General features: G+C 40.8%; 1 protein-coding gene across 5 annotated transcripts in view; it reads right to left on the minus strand.

Moving 5' to 3' along the window:
* The window catches only part of itpr1b (inositol 1,4,5-trisphosphate receptor, type 1b), a 76,080-nt gene that overhangs the window by 11,744 nt on the left and 41,756 nt on the right, over positions 1–22,580 (minus strand). For 3 of the 5 annotated variants that reach the window (XM_029501391.1, XM_029501390.1, XM_029501389.1), the window contains 14 exons: positions 21,800–21,984; positions 15,720–15,903; positions 15,137–15,399; positions 13,725–13,925; positions 12,369–12,479; positions 11,794–11,889; positions 11,590–11,724; positions 10,823–10,930; positions 10,228–10,459; positions 7,774–7,896; positions 1,661–1,836; positions 1,017–1,181; positions 610–799; positions 125–217 (listed from right to left, as the gene is read on the minus strand). In XM_029501391.1, the coding sequence (XP_029357251.1) occupies positions 125–217; positions 610–799; positions 1,017–1,181; positions 1,661–1,836; positions 7,774–7,896; positions 10,228–10,459; positions 10,823–10,930; positions 11,590–11,724; positions 11,794–11,889; positions 12,369–12,479; positions 13,725–13,925; positions 15,137–15,399; positions 15,720–15,903; positions 21,800–21,984 (2,262 nt within the window). The remainder of the gene's footprint in view (positions 1–124; positions 218–609; positions 800–1,016; positions 1,182–1,660; positions 1,837–7,773; positions 7,897–10,227; positions 10,460–10,822; positions 10,931–11,589; positions 11,725–11,793; positions 11,890–12,368; positions 12,480–13,724; positions 13,926–15,136; positions 15,400–15,719; positions 15,904–21,799; positions 21,985–22,580) is intronic. The other 2 variants (XM_029501393.1, XM_029501392.1) reach the window with 1 other exon arrangement.

The following is a 22,580-nucleotide window of genomic DNA, read 5'->3' on the forward strand; positions in this document are numbered from 1 at the left end:
GAAAGACATGCTTCAACATGCAGCTTCAAACTTGAAAGAACCCTTCGACCCTGTTGGCCAACCTCCATGCTAGTCTCACTCAGACACACACACATACAGTTAGCTTTCACTCCTGTCAGCCTACCATCCATCACAGCCTCTGCTGAACAGTTTTCTCTGTTTTCTTTCTGACACACTCCACTAGAGAAGAGCTCTCCCACCATACTGGCTCCATGCTCTGTTCAAAAGGCAAAACACAAAGCATTATGTAACTGAACAATCTGCACGCTTCACCTTTGTGAGAGAAACATCTATTTATTTTCACAGTGCATATTAATAGGAACATTAACATTAACGTGCACAGATTGTTGGTGAGGTTAAAAGGATTGAGGACACAATCATCAAAACCAATGTGTGCATTTTAAATTGGGCACATTCCTTAGCTTCACTTTGCCCTCCTGTATTTTTACAGACATTCAATCGTATGTGTCTGTGTTGCAGAAAGATATAATGGATGTTTCAGGCTCTATTTGGGTCAACACAGAGCAAGTAATTTATGCTCCCCCTCTGTAAGGGATTGAGGAAAAAAAAAACGAAACAAAAAACAAACAAACCTGTATTTCAACATACCTAATGTTTTATTGGGTATTCTGTCCACAGCCAAAATGAAATCGTCTTTGAAGAAGATATAACCCACAATGGAGAAGAGGTAGACGAGGATAAGAGCCAGCACAGCTGTCAGCACAATGGAGCGGCCATTACGGGTTACACTCTTGATTACGTTGAGCAAGGTTTCTTCTCGATAAACCAGATCAAAGAGCTGGAAAGAGGAAGGGATGTGAGAGTGGTGTGTGTATAACAAGCATAAATGAGAGAGAAGTGTGAGTACATGGCCACAGCTTTAATTTGAATTCATTCCTTTAATTCAATCTTACTAACTCAACAAATCTTAAGATTTATCAAGGTAGTAGAAAAAATGTGCACCTTTGTAAGCAATCAATCATGTTTACATGGCTTGTGTGTATGGTCTCACGTACTAGCAAGCTGTAAAAGAAGACGTGGACAAAAACTCCCATGGTGCAGATAATCAGGTAGAGTAGGTGGTACAAGAACTCTACGTCCATGATCATGGCTTTGTAGCCACGTGTGAAGGTTCCTCGGTTCCCAACAAAGCTCATCAGGAAGATTACCTTATTACATAACTGAGGAACAGTGGACACAGGAAGAATAGACAAAGTGAGAGAATGAGGCTTCCTCAGCAGCATTACACGTAATAGTAGTACTTTTGCCTTTATGTAAGATCCACATTATTCACAATACTAAAAATAAAGAGGATGTGGTTGACAACCTGTGCAATGTGGAATCTCCCAGGCTTATGCATCAATACGTCAAAGCTATCAGTGATAAGTAATGCTACCTAAATGTTAAAACGGTGTGTCCGTGGTTACGGGGACAAGGGGCCAGGGAGGACACAGCATAATAGAGCCACTTATGGGGCAAGCTGGAGTACACCTGGATACACCTGTCACTAAATACCTATCAGAGTCACTTCAGGACAGGACAAAAACAGACCACTGCATACCCACCAGCCCTGTATTATGAAGTCTAATGTTTTAGCTTGTATATGGCTACACGTTAAACATTGACTAGGGAATATTCCATATCTGAAAGAGACACTTACATTAAAACCCCCCAGCAGGAGCAATGTGGGCTCCAGGCCCACAGAGAAGATCAAGCGTAGGATGGTGGAGGCGATAAGTGCCCGTATACCGTGAGGCTGAGGCAAGACGATGACTATAGCTAGAGACACCAGCATGGCCATCCACAGTAGGGCAGATAGATGGGGCTCCAGGGTACCTGAGGATGAAGGTCACATTAGAGAAGGGCTCTGTAAAAGCATCAGTGCTGTGCTTCTCTTTTTACTGTGCCAACATAAGGTTAATTCAACTACTCCTCTAGAAGAGTAAATAAAAACAAAAAACAGAAAAGTTTGTTTTTGATTGCAAATTATAATAAGTGATGCTGATGCTAATTTATCCTGCTTGCATAATGTGAGCATGCACAGTTTTATTGCAGCTAAAGTATGCTGAGCATGCACGTTCTTATCAGTGATGCTTCCTCTCACATTTCACCACTTACAAATGTGCTTTGGAAATTTGCATGACAACATTGGTTTTACTTCTCCTGCACCTCTATCTTTAATTTGACCTTTGCCCAGGTGAAGGCACTGAATGTGACTCATCTATCAGTTGTAAATGATTTATTGATCTTTTAACTTCTGGACCCAATAATTCTGGAGCTATATCATTTGTATGGCTTCACCTCCACCAGCTGAGGGCCAAGCACTCACCAACTTGTGGCAGAAAGGCCAATTCACTTCATCAACATTATCTAATTTGACTGCTAACAAGTGCAGATGTATTTATTTCTGGCTTTCCTCAGGAGACAGCATGCTGTGCCCTCCTTCTTCTTACCCCTTTGTGTGCAGATCACATGACAAGTGCTTATTACATAATTCCCATTTGGCTAAATATACACTTGGCTCCAACTGAATTCATCAGGGATGGTCCTGGGTACTGAGGTGTAACAGGATGCTCAGATTTGGCAAGCAACCCAGACACAGCAGCTTGGACGTCACACACCTACAGTCTCAGACCATTCAACTCTTTCACATCTCTGCTTACACTGCAGGTAGGAGATAGAGAGACTCGCATTTATACTAAACCACTAACATTCAAGTAACTGCAGTAAATGCACACAGTCTAATGTTTGCTGCTGGTTTTACTTTTCATATGGACATATCTTTTATTGTTGGCAGGAAGGTGACTGACGGTACTGCTCTGCTTCTAATTGCATGGTGGCATCCAAGCAGTTCCAGTCACACAAATGGTGTATTAACTTTGGTGATTTGGCTACTATAGGACAATGGTCACCTGACATGGCGTCTTACAAACACCCATCTGATATAACTTACAGAAAGGGCAATAACTGGAGCTATTTCAAACCGCAATTCCTCTTCAAAGGAAGAGGAAAGGACATCTGACCAACGTCTGCATGCAATATTGTTTAGTTCACATTGTCTACACACTGCAAATTAGGCATAGCTTTAAAGATATAAACCTTTCAAACTTACAATAAATGCTTATCACAGCCAAATAAAGTCTGGTTTATTCAAAGCTTTCAAGCAGCTGGCCTGAATATTGCCAGATGTCTGGGCTTCTGGTGTAAATCCAGGAAACACTGCGACATAAAACATTCACTGTTGTGCAACTTTCCAATGGTGAAGATGTTTTCACTTGATAACAAACTTCAGTTTGAAGCCAAAAATCATTTAACCCCTCTTGCACTTATTCTCCCTCACAGGACCTTTGACATATAGAAAAAAACCACATGGAGTTTGTTGAGCTAATCTAACAACCTCTTTTTTTGTCTCTTCTTCACCCCTGTGAGGAAGTTCAAACAAAAGGGACCTCGCCGTTTGACCCTAGACAGAACAATTGAAAGTTTATGCGAATCACAATGTGTGTCTTCTCTCTGCTACTCTCCTTTGGAACAATGAAGGCCTTAATAGCTGCATCTTTTCACATCCCCACAAATACTGCCCTCGAGGGAGACTGAGGGAGAAAAAAAGAAAAGGAATAAAAGATTGCAAAACAGACACAAAACCGAAACAGCCCAACAACAAAAAACATCCCACACCACGGTCTGTCACTTGAAAAATTTTTTTTGTTTCTGAAAATCCTCCCATCCAGCATGAAACACAATGACAACTCCCTTTGAATGCGTATCAGATCAGAGGTCATAAAACCTAAGTAATTTGGCATCTTGTGATCCAGAGCTAGACTTTTCCCAGCCTAAATCGGTAAATGTAGGGCACATGACACAGCCTAACTAACCAGGGGTTAATATGGTGTGGGAAACAAGGTCATACTTATAGATCCGCCAGAAAGATTTGCTTGCTATTTTCTTTCCAAATGACAAAATGGTATACATATGTATACACATTCTGTTTCATATTTTTTTTTTTTTTTAATTTACACACGTTTCAGGGGGGAGCTGCGTCATCAGCACCATGAATCTGTTGCTTTAGTCTGCTCTACATTCTTCCCCACATCACAGAAGAATCTACAATTAACTATCACAAAATGTGAATAATTTCATTTCCAACCACCCCTGCCCCTCACTGCTTCTGCCGCTGCCTATGTGGACGTGCAGCATAAACAAAAACCCCTAGATTTGGGAACCACTGATTTGTAGACTAATCTTAACCAATCCCAACTGAGATTAGGCTAGGGCAGGGTACACTATAGACAGGCAAGCAGTACATTGTAGGGCGAACACCCATGCATAACCATTCACTCTGACATTTAAGCCTGTGGGCAATTTAAGATTCACTAATTGACCTAAATGTTCACATCTTTGGACTGTGAGAGAAAGCCGTAGTACCTGGACTCAAGCAGTTACAGAGAGACCACAGAGCAGAAAGCAATTTAAAGTTTGACCTTAGGTCTCATTATAGCACCACTGATGATGTGAAAGCCTACATAGGCTCCAAAATTTGAGGTTACAATTTGTTTGTCCAAAAGAATGTCTTCATCACCTACACTATAATGTTGAGACATATTGTAGGAAAACTGTGCTGAAGCAGCTGCCTGGAGCTCAGGAGTCACGTCATGAGGCTGTTTCCTCTCACATCCAGACAATAGGAACATAGCTGCAGTTGACATTTTCCTCCTCAGCTGGGGGGTGCAACTCATGGCTGTCATGTTTCATATGTAGTGTGAAAGGCCTGGTTGTTATGTAACTAAAAATTAAAGGTCTTCGTCTCTCCATTTTACCATTTTTAGACCTTATTCAACCTTTAGGACAAGTTTAGGTTGAAACACAGCATTAAAGTCTCAATTTAAATGTCACTGTAAAGACAGAAAGAAATGTAACTAGCTTTAAAATAAAGTAAAAAAAAAGAAAATAAATAAATAAAACTTCTGTCTTGAGCTGTGAGCCAATAAGTTCAGTTCTTCATGATTGAGACAATAAATGAAAGCACACTATGGAATGGAGGGTATGGAGAGTTTAACCTCCATGAACACCCCTATTCAGAGATGTTTTTGTTTTTTTCAAATGCATCATTTAATCTATTCATCTACTTCAGTAATGACCACAAGTACTGATCTCATCACCTAAACAAGTGAGAGGCTAGACTCCAGGAGTTGCAAGTATGCAATGTGAATGTGCTGGATGTTCCTGTCACTGGCTCGCAGGGCAGAGAGGGAAAAGGTTCCTCTGTTTATGACTTAGAGAATTAACATGACGAGATGGCTCAGGTGCTGTTTTACGGTTAGTCATATGAAAATTAAAATAGTTTCTATTTGGAACTGTTGATGAAAGTCATAAAATTTCAGGCTTCATCACCTCAATTGATGGACTTTGACCTATATGAGGAACATGTATATTTGTATTTTTGGCATTACCCTATCATTAAGTCATACTGCATGGTGCTATATATGACCTGAATGCTGGTGACCAAAAAAAACAAAATACAAAACAAAACAAACAAAAAAAAAAAACAACTGAAGCCAAGCAATAGATGAAAGCATCAGTGTAATAAATGGAGCAGAATTTCAGATTTGTGTGTTTGCCAACATTGGCTGAATCTGGTTCTTTATTCTAACATTCCCATATTGACGTGTCAAAAACTTTGAGGATGAGGTGTCCGAGTAAAACATCTGTTAGAAATTCTGTGCTGATACATGAGTGGCGGTCATGTTTAAATGTTTGTGGGTGGTACAAAAGACGAGCGGGTCAGTGTCAACACGTGGAAAAAATACAAATTAAGAGAAGATGAAATAGAGTATGCAATGTGGTGGATTACATGAGAGTACAGTGAAAAAATAAGTCTGACATTTGACCTTTTGCTGCAGCTGTATCTGTTTCTTATGAAGTAGACTCCAATTTAAATAGTATGTCACGCTCCACAGTCAGTGATACGGTTTTATGTTTCCTGTTTTAGAGTCTGGCCTTAGGGGAGCTGCAGTGTTTATGCAAGTCTGTATGCAGGAAGACACACATGGACACAGGCCAGACAATTACAAGAAGTGACACATATTGAGGAAGACAACTCAAACTAACTGGTGTTGGAATGACACCTGAAATCCGACAGCATGTTAAATCATGTGGTGTCAAGCTCAGAAGAGGTACAGTATCTAATCAAGATCAAATCCATTCCTGTCTTTTGGTGACATGACCGCATCACAGATCTAGATCTTCAGCTAGGATTACACTCATCACCTTTCCACTTGTGGTGAAACTCACTTTGGTTAGTGAAGTGTAAGGCTACACCCAAACCACAGGCATAGGCACATAGTGTTCTGTAAAGTGTGCTTAAACTGCACCTTACTGAGTCTGATCAGATCAGCCACCAAAAGCTTTATATACATGTATAATTAATGAGGTGTACAAGCTCAAAGACACTTCAGGAAGTGATCAGGAAACCATGTAGCTAGTATAAAAGCAAACATTCTCCTAAATACAGACAGAAAAGCGTAGTTAATTGAATACCCTCAGTTTAACATTATACTGGTATGTGTTTGTCTAAACTGGTTGTGCTATTGAAGTGACATGTTTCCAAAATAACTAATTGTATGTTATATAAGAAGTGAAATCAGTTACTGCTTATATTTACAAGCATATATATATATATATATGTGTGTGTGTCTGTTCATTTGCGTAAATTAAACAAGCATTGTTTTCTAAATTGTTTTGGATTCAATTCTTGTTTACACCATTTTAAAGTGTCTAAAGTTGTCAGAGGAACAGTCTGCCAGTTTGTTTCCATGCATCACTGCCAAACTAATGTGATAGATAGATGGATTCTTTATTGCACATTCCTGCACAATGAAATATCTGTTAATCAGCATTCCTTTCCATGATCAACAGAGACAGAAACTTACCTACAATGCAACTTGGTTGCTCAGAGTTTGGTCACATATTTGCTTATGTTGTACTTGTCGACAAAAAGAACGGAGGCTACAGAGGTCTGGTAAACTTTCAACTGCACAGTCCAGACCAGATGACATTACTTGACACAAATTATCTGCTGTGATGCAGACCACATTACTGTTTTCACAGTACTCCAAGACCTACTCCAAGTCATCTATAAATCTATCGACAAAATCTACAAAAGCGCATTTATCTTCATTGCTTCATTTCTTAACGTGGACATAGTAGAAAATCTGTGTGCTTCCATTAACCAGTTATACAGCATAACACAGAAAACCAAGTAATGGAAGCATAACTTAAAAAGAAAATGATTTTATAAACTCGCATGAGATGATTTTTGAGACCATTTGACAAAATAATATTTTGCAAAAACTGTCCATTTAGAGGTCCCAGACATACAGACATGCATACATTTTGAGTAAGAAACATTTGACTGCCAGACTGATTTGATAGGGAATTCCCATAGGCCCTGAAGATATGCACCTGAAGGGCTTAAGCGTGAGTGTTACTTAAGCCTTTGTGTAAAATAAACAGCTAAAAAAAATTTATGACCCTTTCTAATGATTATCGTTGGCACACAGGTGCCTGGTGATGAACAGAATGTACTGTATTCCTCCTGTCCCATGACATTCCCAAAATGTTATTGTTTTAGCAAGTCACTCCCATTTCTTATAGTGTTATAGTCAGAGTGGAAACCACAAAGATGTGCACAAACACGCTCCTGCACTCCAGCCTGTTCTGCAGGTGCTAATACTCTGGAGGACATAGTAGAAAAGAAGACCAAAAGTGACTGACCTCCTCGGACACCCTCCAGAGGGTAGAAGAATGCCACAAGCAGGTTCATGAGCACAGCCAGATTGAAAGAGATGCTGCTCCAGAAGGACATGTTCCTGGAGCACCAGTACAGGATGGGCTGGGCTGGAGGACAGGTTGTAAAGGCTAATGAATACAGGTCACTGTGTCACACTACAATATGCACAACTCTGTGTAAACTTAATATACAAAAACAATATAACAACACCATGCACTTCAGTTCATGAGAAAACAGTTACTGATTTGCATCTCAAACTGAAGATGAGGAAAAAATGTTTTTTGCCCCACAAATTCAATCAACGTCTATATAATATTGTGTTTTTCCATTGTTTTGTACTGCAGAGAGCACCCAAATTTACTGCAACACAAAAACAATGAATGGTGATTTTTTTTTTACATCAATAGTGATGCAAAATAATGACAAAGTTCTTTACATTCCCTCTTTTCATGTTGTCTGAACTTTGACAGCATTTCATTATGAGGGCTAAGAAAAGTGCATACTTGCAAGTAATAAACTAGGATTAAGATCTGGTTAAAACAAGTAACATAAATGTTCACTTTTATACCCTCATCTTTTGTTGAGGCTTGAAAGACAATATGGCAACATATGTAGTTTTGTAGTAATGAACCAGACTAATAATGAAAATGGCAAAGCCAGGGGTGGGGTTATTATGGTAGTAAAAAAAAAAAAAAAAAAAGTACATTTGGAGTGAAATATGAAAAGAGTTTGTGTGCTTTTAAGTCCCTATTTACACAATAATCAAGGATAAAATCAAGGAAAATGGATTTTTGTTCACAAAACCAACTTTAAGGGAGATTTCACACACATTAAATGATTTTCTACTTACAGGACAAGAACACATGGATTTAAATGCAGAAATGCATGACCAACACAATTTTGAGCTCTGCAGTTCATCAGAGAAAGAAAAAGAGCTTTGTGTAGGACCACAAAATTCATGACAAGGGGTTTGCACCAGTGGAACAATATGGTCTCTGGCTGTGCTTATTCTTTTAGAGAGTGGTCACATCTCTGCAGTCAAGGGAAGTCGACAAGGACTCTCAAAATTGTGTTCTGGTCTGCAAGACTGCATCATTTAGGATTATGATTCGATTAATGTTTAAAGAAAAGAAGAGATTAATTTTGGATACTTCATACATCAATGATTCTGGGTCACCTGCAGCTTTCTTCTGAGTTGGGTTTCTGTTGCTGAGCTCAAATCTGTTGACTCAGAAGCTAACCTGTGTCTGCTACCCTGCATTTATTCTCCAGTAAAGATGTTCCATGGAAGAAGTTAAAAATGGTGAGGAAGCATGACCTCAGACTGAGTGGCAAATAAATTAGGTCCACTTGTCCCATTAAGACAAGGCAGACCTGGAGCATTGTGTTTACTCAGTTGGCTAAGAGACCCAGTAAGGCTCTTTATCACGTCACGTCTGTCTAACCAATTTGCAGCTTTCTGTCCCAATTTTTGCTTTTGATAAACCAGAAATACACAAAAAGAAAAACTCAGACTCAAGCCATGGCCTTCTACACTTGTGATAGTTTTCTCCCCCTGAATATACAGCCTTGTAGAGCATGTATTGTTAGTCCATCTTAGCCTGTGATCACTTACATAACAATATTGTAATTCAAATATGGTGTTTAGTTTCTTATCAAAGTTTACATGCTCTCTCCACATCCATCCCTCCAGGGTTCAGAGATAAGAGACCAGAATGAAAACTTGCACAGATGGAACTGCTTTAGTTATCAGAGTGAGCCGGTGGGCTTTGTTAATAAATGTGTTGAGCCTCTTTACAATGGACAGAACATAAGATGATTAAAAATAAATAAATAAATAAAAACTAACTAAATATGACAACGTTTCTTGAATTACATGTTTTACCTGGTACGATGATGTCTCACCGAAAATATAACATGCTATTAAAATGTTATTCTGCTTTCCTGGCATTCATTTGTCATTGAATGAGTTTTGTGGTTGGCAAAACTGAGAGTTACACACAGACCTTTAACATCTGTGTTGAAATTTGTAATACGTGTAGTTCCATGAGCGTGTGGCTGTTGCTCATCAATAACAGATGGCCATCCAAGGTGCTTTCCATGTAACAACCATGTAAGTCACCACAGAAATACCATCAAAGGGGAGTTTCAATATTATGAGACCTCCCCTGTTTTATTTATTGTGCTGCATGTTGTGGCTGTTGATCACAATGCAGATGTTTAGGTTTGGGGTATTTTCAGACTAATGTAGGAATTTTGTCTCCATTTCTTGCTCACATTCAAAGCTAACACTAATGGTGTGCATGTGGGGAGGGGACTTGAGTATCTCTATCCTGTGTTTGGTTGAGGAGTTATTTAAAGGGACCTGTAGAGATGTGCAGGGAAAGCGTGTAAACCAGGCATTAAAAGGTAAAGAGCTAAGGAAAAAGGGGACGCACAGGGAACGGTGTTTGTGTTACCAGTAGCCTCTTGAGTACCTCGCAGCTTCTTCTGCCAGTTCATCTCATTGAAGAGATCCTCAGAGCGCAGAAAGAAGTCATTGATCTTACTGCCTTGCTCGTCCCGCTCTGTGGTGTAGTAGACACGCAGCTTGGACTCTTGGGTGAGGAACTCACAGATGTTTGGCACAGGAAAGACTATCTGCTCCATGGTACGATCAAGTCGGACAATCTAGACACAACCACAGCAGCAGCCCCTGAATCACACACTCCCTGTCACTGTTAAGAGCTAAAATACCTTCACCTTGTTTTGTAACTTTAAATGTTCTGGTTAAATGTCATTATAAACTGTACCTTTCAATGCAAACACTTTGTTGAAGAATGAGACTCAAAACCAAACCAAGGAAAACAGCATCACATGCCTCAATCAATTTTAATGCCAAGATATTGTGCAATTGTCTCAATCGTAACACGTACCTCCTAAAATACATGTCATGTTTACAATAAAGAAAATCAACATTACATTAAATTAATAGGAAAATGAAACAAACAAAGCAGCAGCAGATCCTTGTCCAGATTTGAGCTAACAACTGACCTCGATCTGAGCTGTGTGTTTGGCGTAGAACTCCAGAGCCTCGTCCCCCTCTCCATACGTCCCTCCTGGCTTCAACATTGCCTGTAGCTCTTTGTTGTGACGGGCTAACTGAAAGGACAACAAATACACACGGCCATGATTTCCTTTCTCTTCTCTCTAATCTAGCATGTCTTGTATCTCCATTAAATTTTAAATCACAAGATGGAATTTCTCTCAACTTTGATTTGAGAACAAAAGTATTGTGTTAACTGTGCTTTCATATGTAGTGCCCCATTTTCAGAGGCCCAATGAAAGAAAATATTTCAAAATTTTGATGTATGCTTTAGTTCAGCGTGTGTAATTTCCTTCTCAATGCTTTTCTCTGTGCATTGTGGTGATATGCACATACCAAAGTGTCATTCTCCATATATTTGAAAACTGAGGCAACACCAATGGTCAACACCACCATTTACCAGCTGGACACATTAAATGCTATCATCTCTTTGAATGTAATGTTTCAACCTTCAGGCAGCAGACCTCGATTGATGCATAACTATAGTTGTTTCTGTTAACCTAAACAGAGAAGACACTCTGCTATTAAGCTGTGCATAGCCCGAGGGCTGAAAAACAGCAGATGAGCTAGTCATGGCGGGTACCACATGTCTGACTGCAGGAAATGATACAGACATGCTATAATAGTAAAGCCATTCAACACCCACAGCTCAGGTACTGTATAATATATGCATGTGCTACTTGGTTTCAGTCATGAGTGTCAGCTGATGGCTCACTTGATGGGCCAGGATGTAAATATTATGGCCAACGTTGCGTGGTGATGCTGAGTGTTCCTCCTCTCCATCCTCACCCTCCTGTGGCTCTTCCACCTCTACCTCACCCTGCATGTAGGCCTTTTTTATCACTTCCACCTGCAAGAACACAGACGGTCAGATAACATTCATTTCATACTAATTTGATGACTGCAATGGCATACGCACCAACTCTTTAGGCCTCATGTTGTACAGTATCCTCTCTGCGTTCTCACTGTCATGGCGGCTCTCCATGATTGCAAGAAGAAGCTTGGAGGCATTATTCTACAGACAGATGAGAAGGCATAACGAGATAACAGCAGAGCAGGAGCCAACTCAGGTCTATTTCTCTACCCAATTTCACACTAGAGGTATGCACTAAGGACCTTTAGAGAGCAAACCTGACTGTGAAAACTATGACGTTTTACTTTTCTATTTTTAGTCACTGATGTCTCAGTATTTCCCTCAGTCTGTAATTTCCTCCAATTATTTAATCTTTTAAAAATGCATCTTATGTAACACTAGGGTGTGACAATGTTCATAATCGTTTGGCATCTGCTCGTCAGAGTTGTTGTCAGTGATGTAATTGGTGCAATAATTTACCAACCTAATTACTATCTTTAAGTAACAACGAATGGCTTATTAATATAAATGAGGAAAGTGATTGAGAAAAAAGCAAAGAAAAATAAAACAACAATGCTAATAGGCAAGACAGCCAAACCTCTTATGCAATATGATATCCGTTTAAGGAAATAAACACTCACTTTGAGTTCCAGCACCAGATCCATCCTTTTCTTGCCAAGGGGATTGATATCATTGAGGATGAGAGCAATGATTATGTCAATGCCGTTGCACTCATGAGTGGCAATGCAGTTCTGAAGAACCAATGAAATTACAAATAAATTAAATTAGGAAATGAAAAAGGAGTATCCAGAGTTTTTTGTTCTTTGGCACACCATTTTTTGCAAGCACATCTGTAAGTAGGATTAACAATCAACTAATCCCTAAATTAAATGCTTCATTAGTCACTATTTTAAATACAATTTGCACTGATGAAAAGAAGTGGTGACAGTAGTGGTCTTATTTAAGTCATATTGCAGATGCTTTCACCACTTAGCAAGCGCTCTAAGCTAGATGCATTTGAATCTTACAAAGACTGGATATTCATTTCGAAATAATAAAGAGGAAGAGAAGAGAAAAATAAACAGTGATCAAACATTTGAGTGCTCAATCCTCTGGATTGGCCTTAAAAAGAAGTCCTTTTTTTTTTTTTTTTTTTTTTTTTTTTAAAGAAACTGGGCCAACGAAAAAGTGTACTTGGTATGCTAAACCACTGGCCAGATGTGAATACTATTTGGTACATAATTCACTATTTAATTCTAAGTGGCCTTTCCTTATTCGACAAGTCAAATTCTCTTTAGTTTACCCAGGTGGCATAGTCATGTGCTTAAGAGATGAATCACATTTCAGGATTATAGGTCTGGTTGAGCAAGTATTAGTTTGTACTTGTGAATTTGTTTATTTTGCAAACGTGTCACACCCCAAAACGACACAATAGCCTGTGGCAGCCAAGTACTCACTGCTACCATTTAAAGTTATGACACAAAAACGAAACTTAACCAAAAAGTAGTTCCAGCTCTAATCCCTCTGAGTAAACATGTACAAAGAGCTTTGTTTCATTGTCCATTCCTGTTTCTAGCATGGTTTGAAGGGACGTCAACAGAAACTTCATTTAGCTGGTTGCTTATTTAATCAGGGCAGTTTCACACTTGCTTGAGAGCAGCAGGTCCTGTCACCATCATGTGCGAGGACCAAATGATACCAACCCATGCCATTCACAAACACAAAGTCCCTCCCCAGGCCTGGTCTGTGTTGAAGAAAGACTGGCAGGCAGTCACCAGCTTCAGCTCTGTGTCATGAAAAGTGAAACACTCAACAGTAATCCCAGAACCAGTAAAACAAACACCACCCGTCTGATTGCTGAAATGAAAAGGCCACTCTGGTGTAAACTGACGCAAATCAGATAGTCTTAGAGGAAACCCACACAGACCAATTCAAGGCTGAGCATATGTTTGAGGGCACACCTTCCGCAATCATGTTGTGTGTGCACGTGTTATCACCTGGTTCTCATGACAGGGGCCTTGGCAGTACTCAGTCAGGCTTTCCACAGTCTGGTTGATGAGTCCCACGTTCTTCTCATTTATATAAAGGCCCAGCAGCCCCAGGCCTCCTGTTGTACTGCCACAAATACAGTCCAGGAACTGCAGAGTCTCACACACCAGATTATAGTTGTTCTTATTGTTCTGGTTGCGCAGAAAGTTCTGGACACGGATGGAGATGGAGACAATACATACTCACTGAGCATATCTTTCTGAGTACTGATGTTGACATCATGCCCTTGGTCAGTTTCCAAGGCATGATGACAAAAGTAGAACAACTAATATGAAATTAGTTTAGTTGTTCTACTTTTGTCGTCTCCTTATAAGTCAAGCTTAAACAACAGACAGGCAATTACTACAGTAATGTCTTTGGATGTACCACAAACATCTACAGTATATTGCCAAAAGTATTCACTCACCTGCCTTGACTTGCATATGAACTTAAGTGACATGTTAATAAATAGGGTTTAATATGACGTTGGTCCACTCTTTACAGCTATAATAATGGGAAGGCTTTCCACAAGGTTTAGTGTGTTTATGGGAATTTTTGACCATTCTTCTAGCAGCGCATTTGTGAGGTCACACACTGATGTTGGACAAGAACGCCTGGCTCTCAGTCTCTATTCTAATTCATCCCAAAGGTGTTCTGTTGGGGTCGAGGTCAGGACTCTTTGCAGGCCAGTGAAGTTCATCCACACCAAACACTCCCATCCATGCCTTTATGGACTTTGCTTTAGTGCACAGTCATGTTGGAACAGAAAGGGGCCATCCCCAAACTGTTCCCACAAAGTTGGGAGCGTGGAATTGTCCAAAATCTCTTGGTTACCACACCATACCATATTGTAAGATTTGGGACAATGCCATGCTATTAAACCCTATGAATTAACAATGGGAAGTCACTTAAGTTCAAATGCAAGTCAAGGCAGGTGAGTGAATATTTTTCGCAATATTGTGTATGTTAGTTGATTATATGTGATACATTGAGAACAGCAAATCAATATCTGGCACCCATGCTGGGTCAGGATGGGTGAAACAGAGTGATTCAGTATCGAACCAGGTGCCACAGTTTGCATGTGTAAACAGTATTGGTTCAAGAAGGAAGTCTCCTGTCTGGGGTGATGGGGGCTCACCGTCACTGAACACCAACAGCTCATCATAGTGAAACCAGACCAAGGCACCCCAGATATGGAAACAGCTGTATCAGGAAGTTCTGCAAATGGTGCCTATTTTCAACATGGTTTCGTTTCTGTATAAGCTGAGTGTGGTGATTGAAAATCAGAACACAGGTCAGAAAGTGTTAGCATGTCATGGGGATGGGGGTGGGAGGGGTCTAAGCAAAACCAGAGATAGAAAGAGACAGCAAACTGGCTGACCTGAAGATCTCTGTTATGGTTCTCGCAGAGGAGCTGCATGAGGCGCAGGATGGGCTGCATGATGGTTATGATGACGCTCATCTCCCCCTCGTCCTGGCCTTTATCAGTAGTTGGGACGGGGGCGCCCTCAGCAGCAGCCTGATGCTCTTCAGCCTCAGCCTCGCGGCGGTAAGTGGTGAAGGCCTTCTTAGTAACAGCAGAGGCCTCCACTAGCTGCTCCTTCACCTCCTCCGTCACTACCGCCACCACTGGCACGTCTTTGACTAACCATAGGTACAAGAGAGCGAGTCAAACACAGGCCATTTGAGATAAGACATTGTGCTATTTGTTCATTTGAATTGGGAAAAAACAAAACAAAACAAAATAAACTAACAAAAAAAAAACAAAAAACGTTTCTTTTAATCATATCCATAAAGATTTTTTTAAATATAAAAAAATTACTTATTTATTAGAAAGAAATAAAATATGAGGAAATAACTGAAATAAAAAGATGGAGTGTTTGAGTTTCATAACAACAGACATTTAGCACAGAGAAGTCAACAGAGGTCAATTTCTCTAGTTAAATGGTGTCATGAATGGTTACCTTTCTTGCGTGCCGGTGTGTCTTTGTCTGGTGGTTCCTCATCCTTCTTCTTGCTTCCCAGGTCACTTGTATTGACTGTTACAGTGGCTTTGATCTCCTGCTGGGCCAGCTTCATGCGCTCGTAAAATACCTTGAAGAACTTTTCTGACTTGTTGTCCCCTGTCAAACGCTGGAAGAATGACCTCTGAAGGAAATAAGGAAAGGAAGGAGGACAAGGCCCACATTCACTTTGAACTTCTTGTTGAGTTGCCACACTGCTTTCCACTCTTAATTTTTATGAGCAATTGCTTTGACAAAACACTGATGGCAACAATGTTTATTCTGGAATTTTAGCATTTTAATATTTCGCCTTTGCCTTACGCAAAGGCAAAATATTTGATAATCACATGCAGACAGAAAGCTGCAGCCTCACAACCAGTCCCACACCCTACATTTACTGTAAAAGTATGTACAAACTCAAAGGCATGCCAACACACCACGTTTACACCTTCAGGTAAAAACACATACTCTCATTGAATTGGAAGTTGTGTTGCAATACAAAAAAGAAAAACATTTGTGTGATTGCAAGACCACACAGATTTATTATTTTCAGGCATTTTCAACAGTAAAAGGTTATTTGGCATGAGGGAGAAGTATAGTCAAGCTAAGTAAGGACATTTTCTGCCTATAGTAACTTCACAAAGGATCCTGTGTGTGTGTGGCTGTTGTTTTTCTTCAGCAGGCTCATATGTTCTGTCCCATTTTCCCCTCAATAATCCCTCCTTACATAAGACCTGTAATCAGCTGAGTGGTTACAGTGAGGGCACACAGCGCCTTGGCTCTAACACTGTTACATCAGCCCATGGAGGGCGAGCAGTGGAAAGAGGGAAAGGGAGAGGGAGAGGGAGAGAGGAAAACCCTGCCCTACTTTTCAGTGCCAGAGCGGCACGGAGTGAGTGTGTGCTGTGAGAGGCGGGAGGGAGTGGGGGGTTCAATGCAAGCAGGAGTTATCACATACATAGATTCTGGGGCAGTTTTTAAAGCCTGTTACATAAAACTCTTTCAGGGTTTAGTTCAACTTAGTGAAGTTTCTGAAGAGTAGGGAAAGACATGTTGACACTGAAACATGCAAATGCATTGCACAGCACGGACGTGACTTTAGCTGCATAGAAAACCTTTGAAACATTTGAAATCAACTTTGAAATCTCTGAGTCTGGGTCACCTGACTCAAGTCCCGAGGGGCACAGAACACTTAATGCATTTAGAAACCAACTTGTTTTCCTTGCTCTCTTTTATGCAACAGTGTGGTCTTGCTTGTTTTTCGAGCTGTTAACATCATGTTTCTGACAAGAGAGGGTCATTCATTGATAGTGATCTGATTACCGAGTCAGACTTATGCAAGGAGACACAGAGAACAGCTCCAGGACAACAGTGTTATGAGATTACCATATCAAATGCACCTCATGACTGTGGCCATAAAAACTAGCTATTAAAAAAACAACAACAAAAAAAAGATGTGGTTTTACTTAGTCAGCGAATAAGTATAAGTCCAGCCAAACTTTCTAAGATGTACTTGTTTTATTATTGCTTTTATATCCGTTTCAAATATGACTCCACTTCCCATGAGAACTGGCAAGAGATTATGTTATGTGAATAGCCTGTTTTTTTTGGGGGGGGGTTTTTTGGAACCATTTTTAGCCCCTCCTCTCTCCACTGACTGCTGAGTCATTCTGAAAAGAAAATGGTCAGTCAGCCAATCAGCCACAGAACTTCCCGTGCCCCGAGACAGCTTAGCCCGCTTCATGTCCTACACCAGAGGCATTAAGCTTCCTGGGAGTTGTGTTGACACTCCTACCAGTCAGGTTCAGCTCAGCAGGGTTTAGGTTGACTCACAATTCACTCTCTTATTTGTATGCAGTTATACAGATGCAACATGGCGGCACAGCAAGCCCTCCTTTCTGATTACTCTACGCTTCCACTTTCCTCTCTCTTCCCCGTCAGCTGCCACCCTGGCTCCTGGCATCAACACAGGCCAGTTATGTAAGGCCTGTTTACACCAGCAGCTCACTCTTTCTTTTTATCCATCTCCCGCCTTTCCAGGCTGACACCTTCGTGAGTGACAAAGCCATCTCTGTGCTTATTGGTGGCGTGCTCTACCACCGCCTAGCTGGTAACTAAGGAGCTCTGCCTCACTCTTTGAGGTTTAGACAAGATAGGAAGCTGAAATGAACGTGAAATACATTGCTTCTTCCCAGGAATGCATCCAAGCAAAGTCGACTTCAGCAACAACAAAAGCTGCAGCAAGAAGGATCAAGCTAATTAAACTTCAATAAACTATAAACTGGGATTAAAAGGGAGAATCCCCAGCCCACTCTGTAGTTAGAGGAGAACTGGTATGTGGATGACGTTGATGCCTGGAAACTCATTTTGCAGAATCTTTTTAAAGCTTTCCAAGAGTTAGCTGTAAACTGAACCAAGCATTGGTGGATGGGGGGGGGTAAATCATGTTCGGAAGGGTCTGTTAGTGACAGCGTGTCACAAAAAGCCGATTGGGTAAGAGCAGTGGCACCTGTTTGCTCCTGTGACAGCTAAAGATCTGAGGTCATGGTGGCCGCCTTGAGTAGACAGATGGTGAGCTGGGAGGAGCAGGGTTTGCACACTTCTTCTCTTACATAACATACACTTTCTCCCTCTCAAGATGTGTTTGGAATAAGCTTTCCAGCCTCTAAGTATATCCTGGAGCATGCTTGTGTGTGTATGTGTGCAGTGCTGGGGCATACACTTTGTAAGAGTATTGTTTTATGCCAGGATACCTTGACCGTGTGCGCTACGTGTCTGGCCTAAGTAACACACTTGAAGGTTCACAGTATCACTGAACAACAACATGGAGGATGTGCATGTACGTGCCAACCATGTTATGTGGCCCATAATGTTCTGCACAGGCTGTGGTTATTCATGGAAAGTTATGTAGGCTAGTAATTAATGATTAACATGTGTGCAGCCTTCTATAAGTGGAGTGTCATTAATTCCAGATTTTTCGTCTTTCAAGCTAAAATGAAAACATCCTTTAGAAACCATGAAGGGTCTGCTGTTGTTACCTAATGTATTTTGAGTGGGCACACACAACTCTCAACTTACTTGCTGAGAACCATGTGGCCACTAAAGCCGCATGACAGATGCACCCTTTTAAAGAGGATGTTGATGTGTCAAGTAAACCACTACTGAGCTAATCGCATGGTATGGGAGGATGTGTAGAAAAGCAATTATAAATAAATACTAAATTCACATCAAAGGAAAAAGAACAAAATCTTGCTCACCCACCAGTGATTCCAGATTGACCTTAAAGTGTTCAAAGTTATGGAATCACAGCCTGATTATAGTTTATGACTCAATGATTGATGCTCAGTGAGATTTCCAGGTAGTACTAACAGATCTAGTACTTACAAAGAATGTCTTTCAACAACATGCTTGTGCCTGTAAAAGATGCAGCCAGATGTCCGCAACAAACGCAAAAAAATACATAAAATTAATAAGAATAATACTAAACACATACATGTATATTAACAATAGAGGCCTGAAATATTAGTGAATGAACATGTAATATTCTTCCCCTGATGTTCTAGCATGTGGAGTCATGACAAAGTCTCTTTATCACTTTGGCTACAAAGGCAAACATTTCTGATGGAGGGAAGCAGAGGGGGGCTGTTCATTGTGCTACTCTTCCACATGATGTGGGGTGAAAGCAAGGAAAAGGCTGTGGCCCAGATAGTGTTGGAAGAAGCATTCACATCCATTTTGTAAGTCAAACTACTAACACCACCCTGTGAAAATCCATCCATCAATCAATCTTTAACCGCTTATCCGAAGTTCAGTCACAGGAGTAAGAGCTTTAGCAAGGAGCCCCGGACTTCCTTTTCCCTGGCAACCTCGGAGGAACCAACTCTGACTGGGGGATACCGACGCGCTCCCAGGCCAGTGAGGAGAGAAAATCTCTCAACCTGCTCCTGTGTCAGCCCCAAGGTCTCCACCATTTAAAAACCAGGTGAGAATTACAAACAAAATGTCCTCATGGTGCAGTAAAATGTTCGCTGTATGTGTTGTATGCTACATATTGCATTTTCTTACATATACTGCTGGGTAGATTAATCTGCATAAATGTATATTAATGCAATCTATAAATATCCCCATGGTTACGACATCGATGTATGGCATAGCAGTAATCTCTTGCTAGTATTTAAGGAATTTAGTAAAAAAAAAAAAAAGTTTTGGGACAATGCATTTTTCAGTGAACCAGTTGAAGTAGAAATTGTTTACTTATAATAGTGTAGCCATTTTTTTGTATTGCCCCCCACTGGCATATCAAGCCTAGCTGTGGGCGCGGCATGACTTAATTCTGGAGCAAACCAGCAGTTTCCCATCTCCCCCTGAAATTTTGTTGGTGGGCTACGACCCCAGATTACCTCAAAAACAAACAAAAACTGCTTGGAGAAATCTGTGGGCATGTATTTGTCCTGCTTTTCATTTACACAACAAGAACCACTCTGTCCTAAAAAGGGGGCAGGCAACCCATCGTTATATAAGACAGGGAAATGTGATGCATCTGCTGATATGTTGAAAATTCCCACTGGACCATACATAAGCCGTCAACAAAGCCTGCTGACATTCTCAAACAAGAAACTTTGTCTTTGAAGGCATTAATTGCTCTAATTATCAATTGAACTTTGCGGTTGTTTTGTACCACCAAAGATAATCTTCCTTGTTACAGCAATTTGGACATATGCTGAGGACTCACAAATAACTTCAGTACAAGTTTCCGAGAACTTTGTAATAACTGCGACTAATGGCTCTGATTTGCACCCTAAGCTCTTCATTTCATTATAACCCTTTGCTAACATTTAGAATGGCCTTGGGTGAACCGAACAAACAAAAAAGATCCATTCCCAGTGCAAAGTGCAAGCCACAGGCCACAACACTTGGTCATAACACCCCAATCTTGAAAATCAGTACTTCATTATGATAACCAAGCCAATTAATCATGTGAATGACTCTGCCTGAGGGAAACTGTGGGGAACAGCATTTCCTCAGGTGACACCAGAAAGCTTCTGATGCCTATTGATCTCCCCAGAGGCTTTCAAGGGAGGGGTTGACCCTTTTATTGCCCTCTTTCCACCAGAAGAGCCTGACCCAGTTAAAAATCGAGTTGGAATGTTTGGAGCCCTTGGGCTCAGGGTGTCATTCACACAAGAAGGCGGTTGCTTATGTAACAGGAGTCAAGTAAGCGCCTTTGTGCACACTCTGGGAAGTCAGGCCTCATCAGGTAACAACACTATGCAAATACGAGCCGATTATGCAACAAGCCTCTTTATGCAAGACAACACACAAGAGAATGCACACACAAACCTCAAAACCAAAATCCACTCGTTCACAGCCTCTAAGCAGCAGACACTCTCACGCTTGGTCACAGAAACATGCAATTGTATATACACATACACACACACACACAAGCACAGCACCCTGCAAAGCTGATAATGCAGTTGCAAACACAGAAGCCCTCTCTACTCTCAACCTGCTTGCTGTGAGGTACGCAAAGAGTTAGTGTTGCCGTAGCAACCTCTGGCTGGCTGCAGGGAGACAATGACGTGTTTGGCTGCACGGGTTGGATGTCTCCCAGCAGACCACTGTTTCTTTTCCTTTCGGACTTCCTTTTGTTGTCTCTTAATCCATGGCCAAAACTCATTGTCACTTTTTTGTTTCACTCAGTCAACTCAAAATGTCAATAAGTACAAACATGCCAGGCCAAAGTCTGCATCAGACGTTGAAGTCTCGCTTTCACAGTGTACTCTGGATGCTACACTTAAAATTGAGTAGCTTTCTTTTTCCCATTTGAAGTAGTTCTCTCCAGGGCAATAACTAAAATTCTTGACACCACAGTGTTGAACTTGTTGAGATTCTGCTCATGCCTTTCACAGATGAATACATTTAGTAGTTTAATTTAATTGCATGAAAGACATGAATGCACTGGACCTCATTAACACTTCTCACTCCGATTTCCACTGCCCTGTTCGCATTGTGTACTCTTGAACTCAGTGGCCCTTACTTACCTGAATGACTGTGTTTCCACCCTCCAGCAGTGCAATTGCTAAAAGTATGCTTTCTTGGAAGATTCTGTCGCTGGTAGCGTTCATGATGAGATCAATGACCAGATCGGAAGCCCCTTCTTTATCTAGGTGGCACTGGACCTCAGCCAAACTCAGCTCCCCACGACCTCCAACCCCAGAGCTGACAACTGTCAAAGATTTAAGATTAATTAAGTAGTAAGTCAGATTGATAGACATGATGCAACACAGGTGAAGTTGTCCAAAACTGTTTAATAATGTTTAATACAAGAGTTATATTTTGTCACTGCCTTTTTGTAATGTGACAAAAAAAAAAAAAAAAGAGTGTAGCTATCTTAAGTTATAGCCAGCTAACATTTTCCAATATTCAAATACATCTGGTTTTGCGGTCATTGATATAATAAAGAATGCAAGTTTAACTTGACCTCATAGGTAGCGAAAACAGCTATAGATAAACAGTTAGAAAAAAGGATGGGTATGCCATTGTGGATACTGTGTTAGCTGAGAATGGCTGAGAATGGCTGGAAAAACTAAATGACGACAGTACTACAGGAAATTTTGAACACATCAAATAATTGGTATTCTTTCCATCCATTCCACAAATGGACACAAGGAAACAATACAACATTAGATGCATCCTTAATCCATGGAGACTCTTTAACTGCCACTGCTGCTGCTGCTGGCTACCACAGCCAGCCAGTGGCGGTGAGATAACAGCACCCATCAGAGCCATCTCTGGCTGGGCGAGCCCCTGAATCAACAACAC

Source organism: Echeneis naucrates, chromosome 5 (genome assembly GCF_900963305.1).
Source record: "Echeneis naucrates chromosome 5, fEcheNa1.1, whole genome shotgun sequence".
NCBI classification, from domain to species: domain Eukaryota; kingdom Metazoa; phylum Chordata; class Actinopteri; order Carangiformes; family Echeneidae; genus Echeneis; species Echeneis naucrates.